General features: G+C 45.1%; 2 protein-coding genes across 2 annotated transcripts in view; one reads left to right on the forward strand and one right to left on the reverse strand.

The window, feature by feature from the left end:
• LOC132777558 (zona pellucida sperm-binding protein 3-like) lies at nt 1-26,742 on the reverse strand. Its single transcript, XM_067469675.1, has 12 exons — nt 26,265-26,742; nt 23,630-23,748; nt 21,947-22,050; nt 20,478-20,655; nt 19,147-19,267; nt 15,405-15,496; nt 11,737-11,867; nt 9,526-9,648; nt 7,461-7,583; nt 3,487-3,567; nt 3,262-3,378; nt 1-181 (listed from the first exon to the last, which is right to left on the reverse strand). Exons 1-12 carry the CDS (start codon nt 26,607-26,609, stop codon nt 18-20), a joined length of 1,698 nt encoding a protein of 565 aa, XP_067325776.1. The 5' UTR covers nt 26,610-26,742; the 3' UTR covers nt 1-17.
• LOC132777557 (asialoglycoprotein receptor 1-like) overlaps nt 9,589-27,707 on the forward strand; it is a 29,692-nt gene continuing 11,573 nt past the window's right edge. The window contains exon 1 of the mRNA XM_060779910.2: nt 9,589-9,675. The gene's annotated coding sequence lies outside the window, so the exon portion shown is untranslated. The remainder of the gene's footprint in view (nt 9,676-27,707) is intronic.

Here is a 27,707-nt window from a genome sequence, read left to right on the forward strand (position 1 = left end):
CAGAGGATACGAATAGGTCAGAGGCCTGTGTCGAGGGCAGAAGGATGGAGTGTTGAGTTCGAATGGCAGCGGCTCCTTCGGGAGAAGACAAAGGCCCCCAAGATGAGGAGGGTGACCCCAGCTCCGGCCAACAGGATGGACACGCTCAGCAGCATCACTCCGCCGGGCGGCTGCTTCAGTCCTAGGGAAAGCATGGAAAATACACAATGGTTGCTGGTCTGCTGTCCTGGGATATGTAGTTTGGCGAGGAGCTGAAGAGTTGGAATCACAGAACCAAAGAGTTGGAAGAGACCCCAAGGACCATCTAGTCCAACCCCTTCTGCCAGGCAGGAAGACACAATCCAAGTCCTCCTGACTGATGGCCATCCAGATTATTATTAGTAGTAGTATTATTTGAAACACAACAAGATTGGTACACAGCAGACAAGATCACTCCGCTGGCTATTGTATTGAATCACGCGTCAGACTCTTCCCAAGTGTCTAGGACTGTGTGATGATGATGATGATGATGATGATGATTATTATTATTATTATTATTATTACAATCCTAGAGCTGGAAGAGGCACACGAGAGCCATCCAGCCCAACCCAGGGAGGAAGACACAATCAAAGCTCTCCTGACAGATTACAATCCAGTTTAATAATAATAATAATAATAATAATAATAATGATTATTATTATTATTATTATTATTATTATTATTATTATATAGTCCTAGAGCTGGAAGAGAAATGAGGGCTATCAGTCCAACGCCCTTCTGCCAGACAAGAAGACACAATCAAAGCCCTCTGACAGATGACCATCCAGCTTAATAATAATAACACTAATAATATAATCCTAGAGCTGGAAGAGACATGAAGGCCATCTAGTCCAATGCCCTTCTGCTAGATAAGAAGACACAATCCTAGCCCTCTTTGGGGGGAAAAGTGTGGGGTAGAAATGCATGAAATAAATAAAATCTTGACAGCTGGCCATCAATAATAATAATAATAATAGGTAGAATCCTAGGGCTGGAAGAGACACACGAGGGCCATCCAGTCCAACGCCCTTCTGCCAGGCAAGAAGACACAATCAAAGCCCTCCTGACAGATGACCATCCACCTTAATTTTTTTTGTCGTGTCAGGAGAGACTTGAGAATCTGCAAGTCACTTCTGGTGTGAGAGAATTGGCCGTCTGCAAAGACGTTGCCCAGGGGACGCCCAGATGATTTGATGTCTTATCATCCTTGTGGGAGGCTTCTCTCATGTCCCCGCATGAGGAGCTGGAGCTGTTAGAGGGAGCTCATCCGCCTCTCCCTGGATTCGAACCTGCAACCTGTCGGTCTTCAGTCCGGCTGGCACAGGGGTTTAACCCACCGGGGGCTCCTATCCACCTTAATAATAATAATAATAATAATAATAATAATAATAATAGAATCCTAGAGCTGGAAGACATATGAGGGCCATCCAGTCTAACACTGTTCTGCCACATAAGAAGACACAATCAAAGCCCTCCTGGCAGATGGCCATTCATAATAATAGAATCCTAGAGATGGAAAAGACACACGAAAGCCATTCAGTCTGACCTCGTTCTGCCAGGCAGAGAAGACACAATCCTAGTCCTCCTGACAGATGGCCATGTTGTTGTTGTTGATGATGATGATTATTATTATTAGAATCCTAGAACTGGGAAAGGAACACAAAGGTCATCCAGTCCAATCCCCTTCTGCCAGGGAGGAAGACACAATCCTAGCCCTTCTGACAGACGGCCATCAATAATAATAATAATAATAATAATAATAATAATAATAATAATAGAATCCTAGAACTGGAAGAGACTCATGAAGGCCATCCAGTCCAATGCCCTTCTGCCAGGGAGGAAGACACAATCCTAGCCTTCCTGACAGATTGCCATCAATAGTAATAACAGAATCTTAGAGCTGGAATTATTATTATTATTATTAGTATTGATTGTCATCTGTCAGGAGGGCTAGGATTGTGTCTTCCTCCCTGGCAGAAGGCGATTGGACTGGATGGCCTTTGTGTACCTTTCCCAGCTCTAGGATTCTATTCGGTCTGACCTCATTCTGCCAGATGGGGAAGACAATCCAAGCCCTCCTGACAGATGGCTATGCAGATTTGTCATTATTATTATTATTATTATTATTATTATTAGAATCCTATAGTTCAGGCATGGTCAAACTTCAGCCCTCCTGGTGTTTAGGACTCCAACAATTCCTAACAGCCGCTATAGACGAGAACCACAAGGACACAATCCCAGCCCTCCTGAGAGATGGCCATCCAGATTATTATTATTATTCTATTATTAGGATTCTATTAATCATCATCATCATCATCATCATCATCATCATCATATATTTATACCCCGCTCTTATCTCTTCCGAAGGAGACTCAAAGCAGCTTAACACAAAAAGCACCAGCATACAATTTAAAATATATAAATAGGTAAACATTAAAACAGGATTAAATGTAAACAGTATTTTAAAAATCCCCCACTTAAAACCATTAAAACACATTCAATGTTAAAGTCCTACAGCTGGAAGGGCCATCCAGTCCAACCTCCTTCTGCCAGGCAGGACGACACATTCAAAGTCCTCCTGACAGATGGCCATACAGCTTCTGCTTAAAGATTTCCCACTTAAAACCATTAAAACACATTCAAAGTTAAGATCCTACAGCTGGAAGGGGCACACAAGGGCCATCCAGTCCAACCTCCTTCTGCCAAGCAGGAAGACACTATCAAAGTCCTCCTGACAGATGGCCATCCAGCTTCTGCTTAAAGAGAAGGCGGCTCCTCCAAACTCCCAGGCAGCAGTTTCCTGTTCTTTGTTGGAAAGCTTTCACAAACCCTGCCTTTGAACTTCAAAAGACACCTTCTTCCTCCTTATCATCGTAGAGCTTCCTGAGGCTGAGAGAGTGTGTCACCCAATGGGTTTCTATGGCCAACTCAGGGCTCCAGAGTTGCAGCCCAACACTCAAGCCATTGCTAGCTCTCCATTGCCAATTTAAGGAAGACTATTTATAATTCTCAATGTGATTTAATGGTTTGAGTATTGGACTATGGCATGCATTCATTCTACAAAACAGAGGCATCCTGGAAGATGTCATAGAGTTGGGAAGGACCCCAAAGTCCATCCCCATTCTGCCAGGCAAGAAGACACAATCAAAGTCCTCCCAACAGATGACCACCCAGACAGACATCCCATGGCAAACACAACATTCAAGGTAGGGGAGGAGGTAATATTTTATATGGGGATCTCACCTTTTGCTGCCAGGTTGACCCCTTCTGAAGGGACGTTGCCCAAAGTACTGGAGGAAAGACCATCTTCGAGAGGCCAGGAGACAACCTCGGCCTTGAATTCCAAGGCTGTGCTCTCCTCTGTGGAAAGGAAAAGGATTGTTTGGTCCATAAGGGCCACCTTGAGGCCATCCATCCATTGCTCTCTTCCCAAATGAGGAAATGTCCCCCAATTCTATGCTTTAATACCTGTCACAACTGCTTTGATTTGCTCCCCAAATCCAGAACCATCTTCGCCACTGTGGATGATGGGACCTCCCCGGACATAAGCTGCAAAGGGTTAAGAATAGACATTGGATGAGCCTGAGAGATCTAGTTTCTGCTTCCTCTACCCTCACACTTGGAAACATGCATTAATTCAACAGTGTAGATGCCTGTTGTAGATGCACTCCAGGTTTTGGATAGCTCTAATGGTGCTGAAACTATTTGGGCAAAAGGCATAAAACATGGAGTGGATTTGCAGCCCTGTCACGAAAATATCATTGCAGATTTGATCAGTGTGGGAATGAATGGAAGGATGAATGGATGGCGTTAATAATTTTGGAAGCACCAGTAAAATATTAAGGCCTGCAATGACTAAACTACCTGCTTGCTGGACTGTAATTAAAAGTTGCTAATGAGAACTGAAAAGTAAACGCTGATAAGAACTGTGACTGAAAGGGGCTTTGAGTGAAATTAGCAATAGCTAAAGCTTTTAGCGGAGCCCCCGGTGGCGCAGTGGGTTCAAGCACTGAGCTGCTGAGCTTGTTGATCGAAAGGTCGCAGGTTCGATTCCGGGGAGCGGCGTGAGCTTCAGCTGTCAGCCCTAGCTTCTGCCAACCTAGCAGTTCGAAAACATGCAAATGTGAGTAGATCAATAGGTACCGCTCCAGCGGGAAGGTAACGGCGCTCCATGCAGTCATGCCGGCCACATGACCTTGGAGGTGTCTATGGACAACGCTGGCTCTTCGGCTTAGAAATGGAGATGAGCACCACACCCCAGAGTCAGACATGACTTGACTTAATGCCAGGGGACTACCTTTACCTTTTTAAAGCTTTTAGCAACGAAACAAAAGAGAAATGTACCCCTTCCTTTAGTGGAAGAGCAATTTGTCAGAAGGAGGAGAGTGTTCTAAAAAGACATGAAGTTTTGCACCTCCCTCTCAGAAGTTACATTTAAAGTGCATGCTAGCAAGATTACTCAGCTTACATAGGAAATAGATTTGCGGTGAAGCACAAAGTTGCAGGAAAGAACAAATTGCAGTTTTGACAAACAAAGGTTCAAGAAAATGCTGATAATCAACAAGTTGGAGAGAGGGGGTGTTGGAAAAGAATAAAAAGTCAACCATCAAAGGTACTTTCCATTTGCTTTGTTTACTCGAGGGTATAAAGATATGCAGAAATCAAGGAGGGGCAGAACAGTCTTTTACAAGTATTGGTACCTGCGTGCAAGTAACACAGACTGCCTGATTTTTTCTTCATGGCCATGATGAAAATAAAGAAACTTTGCCTTTGATCTCATCCTGGGACTGGACTCTCTTCCTTAACGTGCTCTCGTGACCTGGACTCGAACACCAAGATCCGATTTAGGGTCTCTAACATGACAATGGTTCTTTCAAGTTAAGGAAATGTTTGCAACATTCCTTATGTTAAGAAGGACGTCAACACAAGCCTTGTGTTTGTCAACACCAATCAAGAAGAGTCAACATCTGGCCAGGAAACTGAGATGGAGCCAGGATGGAAGACGTCTATCATTAATTTTCCACCTTGGGGCTACATTAGCAGAATATTCCTATAAAAGACTCTGTCTAATAATGCTGAAAGTGTGGCAGACCTGAGGAGTCTGTTCCACCCGCTCTGCTCTGCTCCATGGGAAGGAGAGAGATAGTGTACCTATGGAGAGTGGCAGATTTGCACGGGAGCAGTCTGGACACTTTGGGGCTTCTTCCCATGGAGCAGAGCAGAGCGGGGAATGCCGTGGATGTGGCGTACCTGGATTTCAGGAAGGCCTTCTTTGACAAGGTCCCCCATGACCTTCTGGCAAGGAAACTAGTCCAATGTGGGCTAGGCAAAACTACGGTGAGGTGGATCTGGAATTGGTTAAATGGACGAACCCAGAGGGTGATTCTCCCCAAGACTTCCTCTTCATCCTGGAAAGAAGTGACGAGCGGAGTGCCATCCGCAGGGTTCCGTCCTGGGCCCGGTCCTGATCAGGATCTTTATTAATGACTTAGATGAAGGGTTAGAAGGCAGGATCATCAAGTTTGCAGACGACACCAAATTGGGAGGGAGAGCCAAGACTCCAGAGGACAGGAGAAGGATTCAAAAAGATCTTGACATATTAGAGAGATGAAGGGCCGAAACTTACAAAATGAAGTTCAACAGTGACAAATGCAAGATACTCCACTTTGGCAGAAAAAATGAAATGCAAAGAGACAGAATGGGGGACGCCTGGCTTGAGAGCAGTACATGTGAAAAAGATCTTGGAGTCCTCGTGGACAACAAGTTAAACATGAGCCAACAATGTGATGTGGCGGCAAAAGAAGCCAATGGGATTTTGGCCTGCATCAAGAGGAGCATAGTGTCTAGATCCAGGGAAGTCATGCTACCCCTCTATTCTGCTTTGGTTAGACCACACCTGGAATATTGTGTCCAATTCTGGGCACCACAATTCAAGAGAGATATTGACAAGGTGGAATGTGTCCAGAGGAGGGCAACTAAAATGATCAAGGGTCTGGAGAACAAGCCCTATGAGGAGCGGCTTAAGGAACTGGGCATGTTTAGTCTGAAGAAGAGAAGGCTGAGAGGGGATATGATAGCCATGTATAAATATGTGAGAGGAAGCCACAGGGAGGAGGGAGAAAGCTTGTTTTCTGCTTCCTTGGAGACTAGGACACAATGGAACAATGGCTTCAAACGACAAGAGAGGAGATTCCATCTGAACATGAGGAAGAACTTCCTGACTGTGAGAGCCGTTCAGCAGTGGAACTCTCTGCCCCGGAGTGTGGTGGAGGCTCCTTCTTTGGAAGCTTTTAAACAGAGGCTGGATGGCCATCTGTCAGGGGTGATTGAATGCAATATTCCTGCTTCTTGGCAGAATGGGGTTGGACTGGATGGCCCAGGAGGTCTCTTCCAACTCTTTGATTCTATGATTCTATGAATCTTTCTCAAGGAAAGAGAAAGAAGTTCCATTTTGGAGTCTTAGATATTGTGCAGGGAGTCAGATTCTGCTGTATGGAAAACACAGATCTGGTTCTTAGCATTGTGCTTAGGGAAAGAAGTTTGGGCATTTTGAAGTTATGGAAGTTTTGGAACTATGCGTTGGAAGGGCTGCAGGAAAGCAGTGTCTGGCCTAACAGGTGTTCTCCAAGGAGGGAGAAAAGGATCTAGTAATTTTTGGGTGCATGAGGATGAATGCATGTACATGTGTGTGAATGTTGAGTGAAAATGTAATTCCCCTTTGTCTGTCTGTTAGTCCATTGTAACTGTAAGTTGTTGTAAATCCAATGTAGTTGCATAGAATCTGTATGTCTAAATGTTTTTCTGTAACCTGATAGACCCTCTCACACTGGAAATTGCAATAAAAAGAACCTATGCTTTAAAGTTATTGAATCATAGAATCATAGACTCCAAGAGTTGGAAGAGACCTCATGGGCCATCCAGTCCAACCCCATTCTGCCAAGAAGCAGGAATATTGCATTCAAATCACCCCTGACAGATGGCCATCCAGCCTCTGTTTAAAAGCTTCCAAAGAAGGAGCCTCCACCACACTCCGGGGCAGAGAGTTCCACTGCTGAACGGCACTCAGTCAGGAAGTTCTTCCTCGTGTTCAGATGGAATCTCCTCTCTTGTAGTTTGAAGCCATTGTTCCGCGTCCTAGTCTCCAAGGAAGCAGAAAACAAGCTTGCTCCCTCCTCCCTATGACTTCCTCTCACATATTTATACATGGCTATCATATCTCCTCTCAGCCTTCTCTTCTTCAGGCTAAAAACGCCCAGCTCCTTAAGCTGCTCCTCATAGGGCTTGTTCTCCAGACCCTTGATCATTTTAGTCGCTCTCCTCTGGACACATTCCAGCTTGTCATTCATGACAGCCCTGCTGACCCAAAGGATGCCGGTGGCTGCTGTTCTGCTCTATTTTTATTCTGAATTTGGATTTAAACAGAAGTTGACCAGCAAACCCACCTTCCAGAGGCAGTCCTGGCTTAACCTCCTCTTCTGAAGTATTGGTGGTTCCTTTCTGCTCTTTGAAAGGGATCCGAGTTCCGGTTCCCTCCGTCTTGGTTTCGATCACCGGCAGGAATTCCTCTGTGGTTGCAAGAAGAGCAAAACAGGTCAGAAGGAAATCCTGGGGTGCATCTAGACAGGAGAATTAATGCAGGTTGAACTGCCATGGATACGTGCTATGGAATTAGGGGAGTTGTACTTTCACAAGGTTTTTTGAGGGAGTTGTAGTTTCACTAGTGTTTTTTGCAAGAGTTGTAGTTTCACAAGTGTTTTTTTGCGGGAGTTGTAGTTTCACACTTTTTTTTGCAGGGGTTGTAGTTTCACGAGTGTTTTTGCAGGAGTTATAGTTTCACAAGTGTGTTTTTGCGGGAGTTGTAGTTTCACAACGACTTATTTATTTATTTATTTACTTACTGCATTTTCTATGCCGCCTTTCTCAGCCCGAAGGCGACTCATGGTGTCTTACCCTGGCCCGATTGGATGCCACATTGAACATAAAATTAAAACCAAATTAAAAACAATTAAACACACATTATAAAAACCCTGTAAAAAGCATTTTTGTGGGAGTTGTCATTCCACAAGGACTTTTTTTGCAGGAGTTGTAGTTTCACAAGTTCCTTTGCGAGAGTTGTAGTTTCACAACAGTTTTTGCGGGAGTTGTAGTTTCACAAGCTCTTTCTTGTGGGAGTTGTAGTTTTACAAGGTCCTTTGTGAGAGTTGTAGTTTCACAAGTTCCTTTATGAGAGTTGTAGTTTCACAACAGTTTTTGCGGGAGTTGTAGTTTCAAAAGCTCTTTCTTGTGGGAGTTGTAGTTTCACAAGGCCCTTTGTGAGAGTTGTAGTTTTACAAAGTCCTTTGTAGGAGTTGTAGTTTCACAAGGGGTTTTTGGGGAAGTTGTAGTTTCGCAAGGTCCTTTGTGGGAGTTGTAGTTTCGCAAGGTCCTTTGTGGGAGTTGTAGTTTCACAAGAGTTTTTTGTGGGAGTTGTAGTTTCACAAGAGTTTTTTGTGGGAGTTGTAGTTTCACAAAGTCTTTTTGTGGGAGTTGTAGTTTCACAAGGTCCTTTGTGGGAGTTGTAATTTTACAAAGTCCTTTGTAGGAGTTGAAGTTTCACAATGTCTTTTTGTTAATGTTTATTGCTTATTTTCTGTTATGAGTTTTATTTACTGCTTGTATTACTGTTGTTTTTGCTTCTGTTATTGCTGTGTTGTGGGCTCGGCCTCATGTAAGCCGCACCGAGTCCTTTGGGAGATGGTAGCGGGGTACAAATAAATTATTATTATTGTCGAAGGCTTTCATGGCTGGAATCACTAGGTTCTTGTAGGTTTTTTGGGGCTATAGGGCCATGTTCTAGAGGCATTTCTCCTGATGTTTCGCCTGCATCTATGGCAAGCATCCTCAGAGGTAGTGAGGTGAGGATGCTTGCCATAGATGCAAGCAAAACGTCAGGAGAAACGCCTCTAGAACATGGCCCTATAGCCCCAAAAACCTACAAGAACCTTATTATTATTATTATTATTATTATTATTATTATTTTGTGGGAGTTGTAGTTTGACAAGATATTTTGCGAGAGTTGTAGTTTCACAAGGTCTTTTTTGCCTTCCTTGCCAAAGACCGCTGGTGGATGGCTAAACTACAAACTCCTGGGATCCCATAGCACTGAGCCGTGGCAGCGAAAGTAGTATGAAACGCCACTAAATCTACAGTGTAGATGCACCCTAGGTTCTGATGCTGCAAGTTCAAACTCTCATATGTTGCTGTGATTGTTTTCATAACTCAAATGGAAACTTTTTTTAGCTGAACGAGCAATTTTTTTTGCAAAATGCTTGGAAAGCAAAAGAAGCCTTTTCAGTGGAAGGGGCAACGTGCGGGAAGTGGCCCTTAATGTGGCTTTCCTCTTCCAAATTGGGGAAGTGAAACTCCCTTTCTCTTTCTGGACCAGCGGTTCCAGGAAGCCGAGAGAGTGTCACGGTTCTTGGGAAGCTTGTGAAGACCACCCACGCCGCTCACGTTCACCCCATTTACCTTCCAGGACCACCTCGTTGTCGCCTTCTTCCTCCTCTTCCTCTTCTGAAAGGACCTTCTCGTGGGCATCAGAGACCAGGATTGGGCCCAGGACCAGTCGAGCGTGGCTAGTGTCCGTCCCCACTGGGCAACAAAGGAAACAAGGGGCAGGTGAGTGAGTCTTGGGGATCCAGGTGGGCCATGCAGGAAAGAGGAGGGCAGGTAAGGTTTTGGGGTGGTTGGGTGGACACCTCTCAAGGATGCCTCCCCAATACAGACCTTGCATGACCCTAGATGACCCTTTAGGATCTCACGTCTATGAAGCAACCCTCAGTCATAGAATCAGTCCAAGGGCCATCCAAACCAACCCTTTTCTACCAGGCAGGAAGGCACCATCCAAGCCCTCCCAACAGATGGCCATCCAGTTATAGACATTCACCGCCCCGAGTCGCCTTCGGGCTGAGAGGGGCGGTCAATAAATGCAATAAATAATAATAATAATAATAAATAATAATAATAATAATAATAATAATAATGATATGGTTGAGAAAGATGTATGATAGGTATATCCAAATCCTAGAGTGGGGTGAGACCCCAATTCCATTCTACCAAGCAATAAGATGACCATCCAGCTATAGATGTGATATGACATTGCGGGTGTGTGTGTGTGTGTGTGTATAGATATAGAGATATATGATAGGTCTATCCTAGAATGGGATGGGACTCCCAAGGGCCATCCAGTCAAGCCACCTTCTACCAGGCAGGAGAACACCATCCAAGCCCTCCCAACAGATGGCCATCCAGTTATAGACATGATATGGTTGAGAAAGATGTATGATAGGTATATCCAAATCCTAGTGTGGGGTGAGACCTCAACTCCATTCTACCAAGCAATAAGACACCATCCAAGCCCTCCCGATAGATGGCCATCCAGCTATAGATGTGATACAACACACACACACACACACACACACATATATATGAATGATAGGTATATCCTAGAATGGGATGGGACTCTCAAAGGCCATCCAGTCAAGCCACCTTCTACCAGGCAGGAAAACACCATCCAAGCCCTCCCAACTGATGGCCATCCAGCTATAGATGTGATACGACATATAGATATATATTGATATAGATATGATAGGTATATCCTAGAATTGGATGGGACCCCCAAGGGCCATCCAGTCAAGCCACCTTCTACCAGGCAGGAGAACACCATCCAAGCCCTCCTGACAGATGGCCACCCAGCCATAGACATGATATGATTGAGAAATATATATATCATACGTATATCCTAGAATCCTAGAGTGAGATGAGATCTCCCCCCTGTCCCAAGGACCATCCAGTTCAACTACCTTCTACCAGGCAGGAACACACCATCCAAGCCCTCCTGACAGATGGCCACTCAGCTATACACATGATATGATTGAGAAACATATATCATAGGTATATTCTAGAATCCTAGAGTGAAATAAGACCCCCCCCCCCCCACAAAGAACCATCTAGTCCAACCCCTTTCTATCAGGAAGAAAGACACCATCCAAACCCTCCTGACAGATGGCCACCCAGCCATAGACATGATATGATTGAGAAACATATATCATAGGGATATTCTAGAGTCCTAGAGTGTAATGAGACCTCCCCTCCCCCCATGGACCATCCAGTCCAACCCCCTTCTACCAAGAAGAAAGGCACCATCCAAGCCCTCCTGACAGATGGCCACCCAGCTATACACATGATATGACTGAGAAAAAATATATCATAGGTATATTCTAGAGTCCTAGAGTGGAATGAGACACTCCCCCTCTCCCCAGGACCATCCAGTCCAACCCTCTTCTACCAGGCAGGAAGACACCATCCAAACCCTCCTGACAGATGGCCACCCAGCCATAGACATGATATAATTGAGAAACATCTATCATAGGTATATTCTAGAGTAATAGAGTGGAATGAGATACTCCCTGCCAAGGACTATCCAGGCCAACTCCCTTCTACCAGGCAGGAAGACACCATCCAAGCCCTCCTAACAGATGGCCGTCTAGCCTCTACTTAAAAACCTCCAGGGAAGGAGACCATTGATGGTTTTCCTAAACCAGTATCCTCCCAAATAGATGGACTACAGCTCCCACCTTCCCTAGGCACCAGGCAGCCATGCTGACTGGGGATGATGGGGGCTGTGTTCCAACGCACCCACAAGCCATGAAGAAGAAGAGCCGAAAGGACTCGCGTTACCTGGCAGGCTTCTTTGCCAACTCATTTCGAACCTGGGGTTCAAGCGATGGGACGGAAGCTCCAAAGCACGGCCACAGCTCTGACTCTCACAACAACGGCAGATGCTCCGGGCGCCCTCCACAGGGACCCAGCTGGGAGTTGTAGTGTGGCAAAGAGAAACAAGGCATTAGAACAAAGGGGTTCCCACCTGCCCCATCCAGGAAACATACCTGGAGAGCCTTTGGAGTTCCTCCTCCTAAAAATTGTACATAGTATAAGGTAGAAGGTTTGGGTTGAACATTAATGGTATCGGCCACCAAAAAGTTCCTCCTAGACACAAAATAGACACTCTTAGAAAGTGGAGGTTTCTTTCAATTGAGGTCAACGAACAGATAATGGGTGGGGTAATTGCTTAAGGATACTTTAGGATCAGCAATGGAACTGGGCCAGACTAGATGACCTTTGGGTGTATGAATACCTTTCCATATGATTCAACAAAACATTGCTTTAGAAGTTCATTATTTACAACTTCTACAGAGGTCTCTTGCCTTCACAATAGTCCTTACACAGAACCAAGGACAGTTCAGTTTTGGACCACACCTGGAATATTGTGTCCAGTTCTGGGCACCACAATTGAAGAGAGATATTGACAAGCTGGAATGTGTCCAGAGGAGGGCGACTCAAATGATCAAGGGTCTGGAGAACAAGCCCTATGAGGAGCGGCTTAAGGAGCTGGGCATGTTTAGCCGGAAGAAGAGAAGGCCATCTGTCAGGGGTGATTTGAATGCAATATTCCTGCTTCTTGGCAAGTCTCTTCCAACTCTTTGATTCTATGATTCTATGACTGCAACTCCCATAATCCCCAAATTTGGGGGACTTATGGGAATTGGAGGCTTTATTGTACTCCTAAAGCTTCCTTAATTTTCTCTATAAATGTGATGTTTCTAACTTCTCTGAAGGTCCCTTTGCCTTCAAGACAGACTTTATATAGAGCTAGGGGGTTTTATGCTTGGACTACAACACCCAGAATCCCCCAACATGGGGGAATGATTTGTTCTGTGGTTTTTGATAGATGTATTTTATGGTTTTTGTGTTATCTGTGTATTTTAAGTATCCTGCTTTGAGGAGAAACAGATAACAAAATAATTAATTCAATAATAATAATAATAATAATAATAATAATAATAATAAGTTGGATGTCAAGCCTGTCAATGGTGGGAAGGCAGAGCTAAGGGAATTAATAATAATAATAATAATAATAGCTGACATGATATGAGGATTTAAAGACTGAATTGCAAAGACTCAGGCACAAGCCAGTCAAGGTGGTCCCAGTGGTGATCGGCACACTGGGTGCAGTGCCTCAAGACCTTGGCCTGCACTTAAACACAATCGGCGCTGACAAGATTGCCAGCTGCAAAAGGCCACCTTACTGGCATCTGCACACATTATTTGCCAATACATCACACAGCCCTACACACTTGGGGAGTGTCCGACGTGTGATCCAATACAACAGCCAGCAACGCGATCTTGTTTGCTGTGGACTCATCTTGTTGTATTTCAAATAATAATAGTAATAATAATAATAATAGTAATAATAATAATAGTAATAATAATAATAGTAATAATAATAGTAATAATAATAGTAGCCATAATAATAATAATAATAATAATAATAATAATAATAATAATATAGGCCAGGCATGGGCAAACTTCAGCCCTCCAGGTATTTTGGACTCCAACTCCCACCAACTGTGAGGAATTTTGGGAGTTGAAGTCCAAAACACCTGGAGGGCTGAAGTTTGCCTGTGCCTGCTATAGGCAATCACTCGTAGCCGAATATTATATATATATATATATATATATATATATATATATAATATTATACAAACGGCTAGTGTGTGTGTGTGTGTGTGTGTGTGTGTGTGTGTATACACACACACACACACACACACACACACACTAGCCATCCCCTGCCACACGTTTCTGTGGCCCACATGGGGGTTCTGTGTGGGAGGTTTGGCCCAATTCTATCGTTGGTGGGGTTCAGAATGCTCTGTGATTGTAGGTGAACTATAAATCCCAGCAACTACAACTCCCAAATGTCAAGATTCTATTTTCCCCAAAACTCCACTAGCGTTCATATTTGAGCATATTGAGTATTTGTGTAGAGTTTGGTCCAGATCCATCATTGCTTGAGTCCACAGTGATCACTGGATGTAAGTGAACTACAACTCCAAAACCAAAGGGCATTGCCCACCAAACCCTTCCAGTATTTTCTGTTGGTCATGGGAGAACTGTGTGCCAAGTTTGGTTCGATTCCATTGTCAGTGGGGTTCAGAATGCTCTTTGATTGTAGGTGAACTATAAATCCCAGCAACTACAACTCCCAAATGACAAAATTAATTTTTTTTGAGTGAAGGACATACATTGGGTTGTTAAGTGTGTTGTGCCCAAATTTGGTGTCAATTCATCCAGTGGTTTTTGAGTTCTGTTAATCCCACAAACAAACATTACATACATACATACATACATATATATAGATATATATATGATATAATATTATAACATATTAATTTTAAGAACTACAGGTTTTCCTTTACCCTAAACATCTTATTAACGTTTCCAAGGCTCTGAGGACTTCTTGTTCTTCCTGTAAACCTGTTGAGAGTAACCTCAGAGCAGCTGCTACTGATTGGAGTATTTAAACAACAGCTGGTGCCCATTAAAGAATGCTGTGAGTACAGATCTCCGGGCAGGAGGCAATTAATAAAACTTGACTCCCAAACCACACTCCAGATTGGAAGTAATTGCAAAAAAATATATATCCCTTTTCATCCCATTTCCCCCTCTGCTTGATTTTAAATGCCCTACTTTCTATTTCATCCTCCCACATTCCCCTTTCTGCACCTCGCTTACAGCCTGCCTCAGGGGAGCATGCTTCCTCCATCAGTATTTAACATTTATACAAATGATCAGCTATTGTCAGACGGGACAGAGAGCTTAGTCTATGCTGATGATCGTGCCATCACCACCCAAGCAGGGAGCTTTGAAATGGAATATTGTGTCCAATTCTGGGCACCACAATTCAAGAGAGATATTGACAAGCTGGAATGTGTCCAGAGGAGGGCGACTAAAACTTTCCTTCCTTCCTTCCCCCTTTTTCTTTCTCTTCTCTTTTCTTCCTTCTTTTTCCTTCTTTCCTTCCCTCCCTCTTTCTCTACATCTTCCCCCTTCCTTTGCTCCCTCTTTCTTTCCTTCTTTCCCTTTTTCCTTTCTTCTCTTCTTCCTTCTCTAACTTTCCTTCCTCCCCCTTTTTCTTTCCTTCCCTCTTTCTCTCCTTTCTTCCTTCTCTACCTCTTTCCTTCCTTCCTTCTCTCTTTGCTTCCATGCTTCCTTCTCCCTTTCCTTCTTTCTTTCTTTCTTTCTTTCTTTCTTTCTTTTTTCTCCCCTTCCCTCCCTCTTTCTTCCCTTTTTTCTGTATTGTCATTTAGCTTTTTGTCATTTAGCTTTTGGGGGGCTTTTTAAGTCTCTTCTGGTGTGTTTTTCAGTGTTTTTAGGAGTGAAGGACATACATTGGGTTGTTAGGTGTCTTGTGTCCAAATTTGGTGTCAATTCCCCCAGTGGTTTTTGAGTTCTGTTAATCCCACAAACGAACATTACATTTTTTATTTATATAGATTGCAACTCACCTGTTGGTTTCTGCACTGAATGAGCATGCTTTGTTTACTTCGTCCGGCGCCTGCTCAACAGGAGTGACTTTCAAGCGGCATGTGATGTAAATCTAGGAGGGAAACAAAGAGTGTGCAGAAAGTGTTGAAAGACCCAATCTGGGTGAGAACAAAGGCTCAAAGCTCAAATATTGACCTTGGGTTGCATCTACACTGTTGAATGGATGCAGTTCGGTACCATTTTATAACTGAAAGGGTTAAGTGTTACGGGACTCCAACACCCAGCATCCTCCCACTAGAATGACTGCCTAGTGACTTTTTGGAAGTTCAATAATCTATATATATAAAAATGCTCTGTGCGTTATAAGTACCTTAAAAACAAAAAAACAAAAACTACTGGGCCAAATGACCCCAAATTTGGCAACAAAACTCCTCACAATCCAAGGAGTGACCATCACTGAAAAAAACCCCACAAAAATACCTTTAAATTCAATATATTACTATATTAAATAGACTCCTAGAATAGAATTAGAAGGGACTTTACCATAGTATTGCGAGAGGACAGGAAGGAAGGAGAGAATAAAGGAGAAAGGGAAAGAAGGAAGGAATGTAGGAGGGAAAGGGGGAAGGAAGGAAAGGGAGAAGGAGGGAGGGAAAGAAGGAAGGAGGGAAGGAAAGAGGGAAGGAAGGGAGAGAAAGAAGGAAAGAAAGAGGTACCGAAGGAAGAATACAAAGTAGAAAGGAAAGAAAAAGGGGAGGAAAGGCAGGAAAGAAGTAAAGAAGGAAGGAAGGAGAAAAGGAAAGTGAAAGAAGGAAGGAAACAGGGAGGGAAGAAAGGAGGCAAAGGAAGAAGTAGAGAAAGGGGAAGGGAAGGAAGGAAAGAGAGAAGGAAAGATGAAACCAAAGAGCAAAAGAAGGAATGAAAAAAGAGGTAGAGAATAAAAGAAAGGAGGGGAAGGGGGAAGGAAGGAAGTAGGGAAGGAAAGAGGGAAGGAAGGGAGAGAAAGAAGGAAAGAAAGAGGTACAGAAGGAAGAATACAAAGTAGAAAGGAAAGAAAAAGGGGAGGAAAGGCAGGAAAGAAGTAAAGAAGGAAGGAAGGAGAAAAGGAAAGTGAAAGAAGGAAGGAAACAGGGAGGGAAGAAAGGAGGCAAAGGAAGAAGTAAAGGGGAAGGGAAGGAAGGAAAGAGAGAAGGAAAGATGAAACCAAAGAGCAAAAGAAGTAATGAAAAAAGAGGTAGAGAATAAAAGAAAGGAGGGGAAGGGGGAAGGAAGGAAGGAGGGAAGGAAAGAGGGAAGGAAGGGAGAGAAAGAAGGAAAGAAAGAGGTACAGAAGGAAGAATACAAAGTAGAAAGGAAAGAAAAAGGGGAGGAAAGGCAGGAAAGAAGTAAAGAAGGAAGGAAGGAGAAAAGGAAAGTGAAAGAAGGAAGGAAACAGGGAGGGAAGAAAGGAGGCAAAGGAAGAAGTAAAGGGGAAGGGAAGGAAGGAAAGAGAGAAGGAAAGATGAAACCAAAGAGCAAAAGAAGTAATGAAAAAAGAGGTAGAGAATAAAAGAAAGGAGGGGAAGGGGGAAGGAAGGAAGGAGGGAAGGAAAGAGGGAAGGAAGGGAGAGAAAGAAGGAAAGAAAGAGGTACAGAAGGAAGAATACAAAGTAGAAAGGAAAGAAAAAGGGGAGGAAAGGCAGGAAAGAAGTAAAGAAGGAAGGAAGGAGAAAAGGAAAGTGAAAGAAGGAAGGAAACAGGGAGGGAAGAAAGGAGGCAAAGGAAGAAGTAAAGGGGAAGGGAAGGAAGGAAAGAGAGAAGGAAAGATGAAACCAAAGAGCAAAAGAAGTAATGAAAAAAGAGGTAGAGAATAAAAGAAAGGAGGGGAAGGGGGAAGGAAGGAAGGAGGGAAGGAAAGAGGGAAGGAAGGGAGAGAAAGAAGGAAAGAAAGAGGTACAGAAGGAAGAATACAAAGTAGAAAGGAAAGAAAAAGGGGAGGAAAGGCAGGAAAGAAATAAAGAAGGAAGGAGAAAAGGAAAGTGAAAGAAGGAAGGAAACAGGGAGGGAAGAAAGGAGGCAAAGGAAGAAGTAAAGGGGAAGGGAAGGAAGGAAAGAGAGAAGGAAAGATGAAACCAAAGAGCAAAAGAAGGAATGAAAAAAGAGGTAGAGAAGGAAGAAAGGAGGAGAAGGGGAAGAAAAAGGGGGGAAGGAATAGGTAGGTACGGCTCTTTCATAATAGTCCAGATATCTACCTCTACTTTGAAAATTCTTACTATAAGCCACAGCAACACGTGGCAGGGCACAGCTAGTAATAGTAATAAGAATTGTTAAGTTACCTTATCGACTCGAATCTAATGCTCACCTTTTTTGCCTAAATGACCTGGCCGGAATTCAGGTGTGCATTAGATCCATGTAATACAGCAATCAAGGTCACAACAACATCTGTTATAGAACTCCAATATGCTGATGACAACATCGTTTGTGCGCATTCAGAAGAAGATCTACAAGCCGCTCTAAACACCTTTGCAGAAGCATACGAGAAGCTCGGTCTGTCATTGAACATCGAGAAAACCAAAGTGCTCTTCCAGCAAAAGGCCAATCCCTCTCCAAAGCCAAACAAACAATATTAGACAATGTGGACCATTTCCGCTCCCTTGGCAGCCACGTCTCCACATAAGTCAACATTGACACTGAAATACAACACCGCCTGAGCTCTGCGAGTGCAGCATTTTTCCGAATGAAGCAGAGAGTGTTTGAGGACCAGGACATCCGTAGGGAGACCAAGAGGCTTGTTTATAAAGCTATTGTCCTCCCAACCCTGCCATGCAACTGCGAAACATGGACTGTCTACAGACGTCAACATTGACACTGAAATACAACATCGCCTGAGCTCTGCGAGTGCAGCATTCTTCCAAGTGAAGCAGAGAGTGTTTGAGGACCGGGACATCCGTAGGGAGATCAAGGTGCTTGATTATAAAGCCACTGTTCTCCCAACCCTGCTCTACGCCTGTGAAACATGGACTATTGACAGACGTCGTGTGCAACTCCTGGAACAATTCCATCAGCGCTGCCTCCGGAAAATCCTGCAAATCTCTTGGGAAGACAGGCGGACAAATATCAGTATGCTGGAAGAAGCCAAGACCACCAGCACTGAAGCGAATCTCCTCTGCCATCAACTTTGCTGGACCGGCCACGTTGTCCAAATGCCCAATCAACGTTTCCCAAAGCTCTACCCTGAACTCAAGAATGGAAAATGGAATTTTGGAGGACAGGAAAAGAGATTGAAAGATGGGCTCAAAGCCAACCTTAAAAACTGTGGCATAGAGACTGAGAACTCGGAAGCCCTGGCCCTTGAGCGCTCCAGCTGGAGGTCAGCTGTGACCAGCAGTGCTGCAGAATTTAAGAGGCACAAATGGAGGGTGAAAGAGAGAAATGTGCCAAGAGGAAGAAGGTGCATCAAGCCAACTCCAACTGGGACTGACTTCCACCTGGAAACCGATGTCCTTACTGCGGGAGAAGATGTGGGTCAAGAATAGGGCTCCATGGTCACCTAGGTAGCCACTGCCAAGACACATCACTTGACCATCAGCCTTGGACAACAAGGGATCGCCTAAGTAAAATTATGCTCACCTTAGCGCTGAGTCAAAACTAAAGAGGAAGCTCCTCCAGGAACCTCTATTTCAGATTCAGTGGTGCATTGGACTTGAGTAAATACGATATATATTTTTAAAAAAATCCAATAGTACCACACTTCAATAGTTTGCTAGAGAAAAATATTCTTACTAGATTGGTAGGATCGCCGGAAAATCTGAAAGCATCCACTGTAAACCGCAAAGACTCTTCCTGGGGTCGAGGGGAGAGGAAAGTGGAGGAGACCAAATCCTGCCTCCCGTCTACTAGGCACCTAAAAGGAAATTATTTTACATTTTTTTATGTGCCTCTTGATCAAGAAATAAAGAAAAAATAGGATATAACTGATATTATATAGAAATCACCATCCCAAAAATCTTCATACCCAACTAGGAAAACAAGGATGTCTACATAGCAGAATTAATCAATCTTAGCACCACTTTAACTGCCATGTCCCCATGCTATGGATCCCTGTGTTGTAAGGTCTTCTTGAAATATCACTTGCAGCCTCAGCTCTTTGTTGACGGCTTCCCATCCAAGCATCAACCAGGGCTGACCCTGCTTAGCTTCCATCTCTGGCAGGATTTGATGCATCCGGGCCTTTGGAGAACCCATATGTTTCATAGGGTTTCTTTAGGCCAGGCAATGGAAGTCATTACAGCCTCTGGGATGTGTTCTTGGTGTCTCATCCAGGTGTCAACCAGGGCTGACCCTGCTTAGCTTCCATCTCTGGCAGGATTTGATGCATTCGGGCCTTTGGAGCTCCCATAGATTTCATAGGGTTTCCTTAGGCCAGGCATTGGAAGTCATTACAGCCTCTGAGATGTGTTCTTGGTCTCCCATCCGAGTGTTAACCAGGGCTGACCCTGCTTAGCTTCCATCTCAGGCAGGATTTGATGCATTCAGCCCTTTGGAGCTCCCATAAATTTTATAGGATTTCCTTAGGCCAGGTATTGACAGTCATTACAGCCTCTGGGAAGTGTTCTTGGTCTCCCATCCAAGTGTCAACCGGGGCTGACCCTGCTTAGGCAGGATTTGATGCATTCGGGCCTTTGGAGACCCTATATGTTTCATAGGGTTTCCTTAGGCCAGGCATTGGAAGTCATTACAGCCTTTGGGATGTGTTCTTGGTCTCCCAAGAACACATCCCAAAGTACCTTCTTGTACCTGCAGACTCTGCGCTTAACCACAACCTTTGGCTTAACCACAACACAACTACTTCCTATGTAGGCTTGAACTTTGTATGACCTCTACATGTCACATCTTGTTTCTTTAAAACATTTTCTTCCGTGTTGCTCTTTTTCTACAGAGAAAGGGTATATTTCCCTTTTGCTCTTAATTTCATTCAAAGCCCCTTGCTTAGCATTTGCAAATTTCACTCAAAGACCCTTTCAGGAGGAGACCTCAAAGGTCACCCAGTCTGACCCAATCTCTGCCAGGAGGGAGGACATAATCCAAGTCTCCTTGCCACAAAGCAGCCTTACCCATGAGAGTCAACAACAGCATATCGAGCCGCTGAAGTGGCTTCGGGACTCGATCCGGCCACACAGCTGTCCACAAAAAGCCTCAGGGGAAAGTGGTTTTCGGAGCGGACATCAGCCTGAAGCCGCAGAGTCTCTCCAAGCTGGAAATGAGTCGAGGTCCTCTCCGCACTCCAGTCGTCTGAGTTAAGAAAGAAAACACTTTACAATATAATTTTTCAGTAGCCAATGTTAAATTATAATACTTCTGTATTTTGCAGCAATTGACATATGCTGAGGGCCAAGGGGGAAGGACAATGGAGGAAAACAGGACGCTTTAAAAGTTTGACAACAGAGGAATGCCATGAGGCTTCCCACAATTTTAGGATTCCACTAGCTGTGCCCTGCCACGCGTTGCTGTGGCCTATAGTAAAACTTATCAAAGTTGAGGTAGATATCTGGACTATTATGTGTGTGCAGCGGCGGGGGGAATGATGGAGCCTGGGGTTGCATGTGTGTGTGCGGCGGCGAGGGAGTGATGGAGCGTGGGGTTGCGTGTGTGTGCGCGGCGACGGGGGGAGTGATGGAGCATGGGGTTGCGTGTGTGTGTGCAGCGGCGGGGGGAGTGGGGTTGCGTGTGTGCGGCAGCAGAGGGAGTGATGTAGCGTGGGGTTGCGTGTGTGTGTGTGTGGCGGTGGAGGAGTGATGTCGCGTGGGGTTGTGTGTGTGTGTGCGGCGGCGGGGGGAATGATGGAGCCTGGGGTTGCGTGTGTGTGTGCGGCGGTGGGGGGAGTGGGGTTGCGTGTGTGTGTGCGGCGGCGGGGGGAATGATGGAGCCTGGGGTTGCGTGTGTGTGTGCGGCGGCGGGGGGAGTGATGGAGCGTGGGGTTGTGTGTGTGCGGCAGCGGGGGGAGTGATGGAGCGTGGGGTTGCGTGTGTGTGTGCAGTGGCGGGGGAGTGATGGAGTGTGGGGTTGTGTGTGTGCGTGCGGCAGGGGGGTGTGTGTGCGGGAAGCGGTGTGGTGGGGCTTGGAGTGGGCATGGCTTCTGCAGAGGGTACATTGGCTGGAAGGCTGTTGTGCATGCACCAATGCGCATGCTCAGTTGTTTTGCCATTTTGTGAGTGTGTTGTTGTGTTGTTTTTCATTTTGAGTAGATATGTTTGTACCTTGTGGGTTGTGTTATGGGCATGGGAATTTTGGTTAAGTTTCGTTGGGGGGTTTGTGAGTTTTGTTGTTTTGCCGTTTTGTGAGTGTGTTGTTGTGTTGTTTTTCATTTTGAGTAGATATGTTTGTACCTTGTGGGTTGTGTTATGGGCATGGGAATTTTGGTTAAGTTTCGTTGGGGGGTTGTGGAGTTTTGCTGTCCGGTTGAACCAACCTAACAGATTTATATATATAGATTGCACTGAGCAACGGCAGTTAAAGCGGTGCCAAACTGCCTTAATTCGGCAGTGCAGATGCACCCATAGAGAGGACCAAATCTTTTCTTTACCTTTCATCAGCCGTAATGAAAATCTCAACCTTGCTTCGGCCGATATGGTAGACCGGAATGGAGCCCAGGTGGGCCTGATGGCTCGGCTGGTGAGGTTGCCCTTCCTGCAAAGGAAGCACCCAAGAACCCGGATATTAATCAATTACCAACTACATTGTCCTCTGCGCATTCAGAAGAAGACCTACAAGCCACTCTCAACACCTTTGCAAAAGCATACAAGAAGCTCAGCCTGTCATTGAACATCGGGAAAACCAAAGTGCTCTTCCAGCAGTCACCAGCCAATCTCTCTCCAATGCCAGAGATACAGCTGAATGTGTAACATTAGAAAATGTGGACCATTTCCACTCCCTTGGCAGCCACCTCTCCACAAAAGTCAACATTGATACTGGAATACAACACTGCCTGAGCTCTGCGAGTGCAGCATTTTTCCGAATGAAGCAGAGAGTGTTTGAGGACCGGGACATCTGTAGGGAGACCAAGGTGCTTGTCTATAAAGCTATTGTCCTTCCAACCCTGCTATATGCCTGCGAAATGTGGACTGTCTACAGATGTCAACACTGACACTGAAATACATCATCGCCTGAGCTCTGCGAGTGCAGCATTCTTCCAAATGAAGCAGAAAGTGTTTGAGGACCTGGACATCCCTAGGAAGACCAAGGTGCTTGTCTATAAAGCTATTGGCCTTCCAACCCTGCTATATGCCTGCAAAACGTGGACTGTCTACAGATGTCACATGCAACTCCTGGAATGATTCCATCAGTGCTGCTTCTGGAAAATCCTGCAAATCTCTTGGGAAGACAAGCAGACAAATGCCAGCGTGCTGGAAGAAGCAAAGACCACCAGCACTGAAGCGATGGTCCTCTGTCATCAACTCTGCTGGACCAGCCACGTTGTCCGGATGCCTGACCACCATCTCCCAAAGCAGTTGCTCTACTCCGAACTCAACAATGGAAAACAGAATGTTGATGGGCAAGAAAAGAGATTGAAAATTGGGCTCAAAGCCAACCTTAAATACTCTGGCATAGACACTGAGAACTGGGAAGCCCTGGCGAGCTCCATCTGGAGGTCAGCTGTGACCAGCAGTGCTGCAGAATTTGAAGAGGCACGAATGGAGGGTGAAAGAGAAACGTGCCAAGAGGAAGGCGTGTCAAGCCAACCCTGACTGGGACCGCCTTCCACCTGGAAACCAATGCCCTCACTGCGGGAGAAGATGCAGGTCAAGAATAGGGCTCCACGGTCACCTACAGACCCACCTCCAGGACACTACCCTTGGAGGACCATCATCCTCGGACTACGAGGGATCGCCCAAGTAAGTAACATTGTTCTCTAAAGGGATACCTGCTCTGGCATAGGGGTTGGACTAGATGATCTTTGGGGCTCACTTCCAGCTCTTTGAACATTAGGACTCTTACCCTTGCATGTTGACTTCTCTTCTTCTATCAATCCTTGTTCTACCTGGATTGGCTATCCACCAGCACCAAGCAGGAGGTTGCACTAGATGACCTTTGGAGGTCCCTTCCAGCTCTTTAAACACCAGTACCTTTACATGCTCACTTCTTCATCCTTGCCTTTTATTATACACAGAGATCCTAAATCAAGCAGGAGGTTGGACTAGATGGCCTTTGAGGACCCCATCCAATACTATGGTTCCGTGTCTAGCAACACGCATCTCAGGATGACTACCTGGGGTAGCGACACTCAATGGGGATCTCGGCCGCGTTGGTCCTGATGATGATGGGGTTGTGGGCCAGAGACGGAGTATAGAAGAGGCTGGTCCGGTAGATCAGCAAGTCTGGAGTCATCTGGAAAGGAAAGAAGTGGATTTAGATCAGCGTTTCTCAACCTGGGGGTCGGGACCCCTGGGGGGGGGGCGCAAGGGCGTGTCAGTAGGGTCTTCAAAGACCATCAGAAACACAGTATTTTCTGTTGATCATGGGAAATTTGCCCCAATTCTGTCGTTGGTGGGGTTCAGAATGCTCTGTGATTGTAGGTGAACTATAAATCCCAGCAACTACAACTCCCAAATGTCAAGTGCTATTTTCCCCAAACTCCACTAGTATTCACATTTGGGCATATTGAGCATTCGTACCAAGTTTGGTCCAGATCCATCATTGTTTGAGTCCACAGTTCTCTCTAGATGGAGGTGAACTACAACTCCAAAACTCAAGGTCAATACCCACCAAACCCTTCCAGTGTTTTCTGTTCGTCATGGGAGTTCTGTGTGCCAACTCTGGTTCAATTCCATCCTTGGTGGAGTTCAGAATGCTCTTTGTTTGTAGGTGAGCTATAAATACCAGCAACTATAACTCCCAAAAGTCAAGGTGTGTTTTCCTCAAACTCCACACGTGTTCACATTTGAGAATTCTGAGAATTTGTGTCAAGTTTGGTCCAGATTTATGAGTGTTTGAGTCCACAGTTCTCTTTGGATATAGGTGAACTAGAACTCCCAAACTCAAGGTCAATACCCACCAAATCCTTCCAGTGTTTTCTGTTGGTCCTGGGAGTTCTGTGTGCCAAGATCTGTTCAATTCCACTCTTGGTGGAGTTCAGAATGCTTTTTGATTGTAGGTGAACTGTAAATCCCAGCAACTACAACTCCCACTTGTCAAGGTCTATTTTCCCCAAACTCCACCAGTGTTCACTATTGGACATATTGAGCATTTGTGCCAAGTTTGTTCCAGATCAGTCATTGTTTGAGTCCACAGTGCTCTCTAGATGGAGATGAACTACAACTCCCAAACTCCAGGTCAATGCCCACCAAACCCTTCCAGTGTTTTCTGTTGGTCCTGGGAGTTCTGTGTGACAGGTTTGGTTTAATTTCATCATTAGAGTTGAGAATACACTTTGATTGTAGGTGAACTATAAATCCCAGCAACTACAACTCCCAAATGTCAAGGTCTATTTTCCCCAAACTCCACCAGTGTTCACATTGGGGCATATTGAATCTTCGTGCCAACTTTGGTCTAGAGCCATCATTGTTTGAGTCCATAGTGTTCTCTGGATGCAGGTGAACTACAACGTCCAAACTCAAGGTCAATGCCCACCAAATCCTTCCAGTATTTTCTGTTGGTCCTGGGAGTTCTGTGTGCCAATTTCATCACTGGAATTGAGAATGCTCTTTGATTGTTGATGAACTATAACTCCCAGCAACTACAACTCCCAAATGTCAAGGTCTATTTTCCCCAAACTCCACCAGTGTTCACATTTGGGCATACTGAGGATTCATGCCAACTTTGGTCTAGAGCCATCATGGTTTGAGTCCACAGTGATCTCTGTATGTAGGAGAACTACAACTCCAAAACTCAAGGTCAAAGCCCACCAAATCATTCCAGTATTTTCTGTTGGTCCTGGGATGCAGGTGAACTACAACTCCCAAACTCAAGGTCAATACCCACCAAACCCTTCCAGTATTTTCTGTTGGTCCTGGGATGCAGGTGAACTACAACTCCCAAACTCAAGGTCAATGCCCACCAAACCCTTCCAGTATTTTCTGTTGGTCCTGGGATGCAGGTGAACTACAACTCCCAAACTCAAGGCCAATGCCCACCAAATCCTTCCAGTATTTTCTGTTGGTCCTGGGATGCAGGTGAACTACAACTCCCAAACTCAAGGTCAATGCCCACCAAATCCTTCCAGTATTTTCTGTTGGTCCTGGGATGCAGGTGAACTACAACTCCCAAACTCAAGGTCAATGCCCACCAAATCCTTCCAGTATTTTCTGTTGGTCCTGGGATGCAGGTGAACTACAACTCCCAAACTCAAGATCAATGCCCACCAAACCCTTCCAGTGTTTTCTGTTGTTCATGGGAGTCCTGTGTGCCAATTTTGGTTCAGTTTCATCTTTGGAGTTGAGAATGCTCTTTGATTGTAGGTGAACTATAAATCCCAGCAACTACAACTCCCAAATGACAAAATCAACCCTCCCATCCCAACCCCACCAGTATTCAAATTTGGGCATATTGAATATTTGTGCCAAATTTGGTCCAGTGAATGAAAATATATTGTGCATATCAGATATTTACATTATGATTCAAAACAGCGGCAAAATTACAGTTATGAAGTAGCAACGCAAATAATGTGATGGTCAGGGGTCACCACAACATGAGGAAATGTATTAAGGGGTCGCAGCATTAGAAAGGTTGAGATTTTGGGTGAAGTCACACTCTCTCAGCCTCAGAAAAACTCTCTTTAGGTGATTTTGGTTTAGGTGATTTTGGGTGAAGTCACACTTTCTCAGCCTCAGAAAAACTCTCTTTAGGAGGGTTTGAATCAGGGGTTCGAATCCCACCTTGGTTAGGGAAAGCCCGCTAAAGCATACCTGGACGGTGCTACCGCATTCGTGGAGGCCGGCCTCAAAGACCACCTTGTTGGCCACAGAGTCAAAGGCCGTTGGGTGGCAGCGGGCAACCCCCAAGGCCAGGTCAGCGGGGGCCACCAGCCTGCCCACCCCAAAGAGGTCCCGGTGGGCAGCAACGACCACTCGGTCAGGCTCACAGGTGACCCTCACAGCATGAGGAGTGGCCCTCGGCCGTGGGGTGGATGCCCAAAGGTCAGTGTCTGCTTGCCCCTCCTTCCATGGCAGTGGCCAAAACTGGGCAATACCCCGCTGGTGCAGGCAGCCCCCCAGGAAGAACAGCAAGACCCACATTGCACTGGCTGGCATTCAAGGAGACGGCCAGCCCACCCAAAGCTCACCTTTATACTCCTTTCTATTCACCCACCTGCATGGGATTAACACCTGGCCCCTCCCTTCCCCTCCTTGATGTACTGACAGGTGGGAACTCAACAGGTAAAGCTTTTAAAGGTTCCCACATTGAGCCCAGAATTCCTGCAGTCATGTTGCAAATGGACTGCAACTCCCAGCATGTTTGTTTTGAAACGTTTGCTTCCTGTCCAGAGAAATAATATTGACAGAGCAAAGGTTCTGCAGTCAGACATGGGCTTGATTATCTTCCCATGTTTGGAAAATATTCCGTGCCTGGGTTGCTGTGAGTTTTCTGGGCTGTCTAGCCATGTTCCAGAAGCATTCTCTCCTGACGTTTCGCCCACATCTATGGCAGGCATCCTCAGAGGTTCTTTTTCTGGTTTGAAAGTGTCCTTTCCTCTTTACTTGTGCGGTCCTTAGTTTGAAAGTAGTTGTTTTAGTATGATTATTATTTAATTTATTGTCGAAGGCTTTCATGGCCGGAATCACTGGGTTGTTGTAGGTTTTTTTGGGCCATATGGCCATGTTCTAGAGGCATTCTCTCCTGACGTTTCGCCTGCATCTATGGCAAGCATCCTCACAACCTCTGAGGATGCTTGCCATAGATGCAGGCGAAACGTCAGGAGAGAATGCCTCTAGAACATGGCCATATAGCCCGAAAAAAACCAACAACAACCTATTATTTACTTGTTTGCTTGTTTCTGCTTTATTTCTATTTTTGCCATTGCACGTGGCATTGAAGGTTTGCCATTGTTATCTGGGGAAGCTGTCCAGAGTCCCTTCGGGAAGAGATAATAATAATAAAGTATTATTATTACTACTATTAACCATCTGTCAGAGGTGATTTGAATGCAATATTCCTGCTTCTTGGCACAATGGGGTTGGACTGGATGGCCCAGGAGGTCTCTTCCAACTCTTTCATTCTATGATTCTATACTATTATTAATAATATAATATAATTAAATTATATAATTATTATTACTATAACTCATATTAGTATTATTACGAAGCCCCCAGTGGCACAGTGGGTTAGCTGCTGAACTTGCTGACCGAAAG

The sequence above is a fragment of the Anolis sagrei genome, chromosome 6 (genome assembly GCF_037176765.1).
Source record: "Anolis sagrei isolate rAnoSag1 chromosome 6, rAnoSag1.mat, whole genome shotgun sequence".
NCBI classification, from domain to species: Eukaryota; Metazoa; Chordata; class Lepidosauria; order Squamata; family Dactyloidae; genus Anolis; species Anolis sagrei.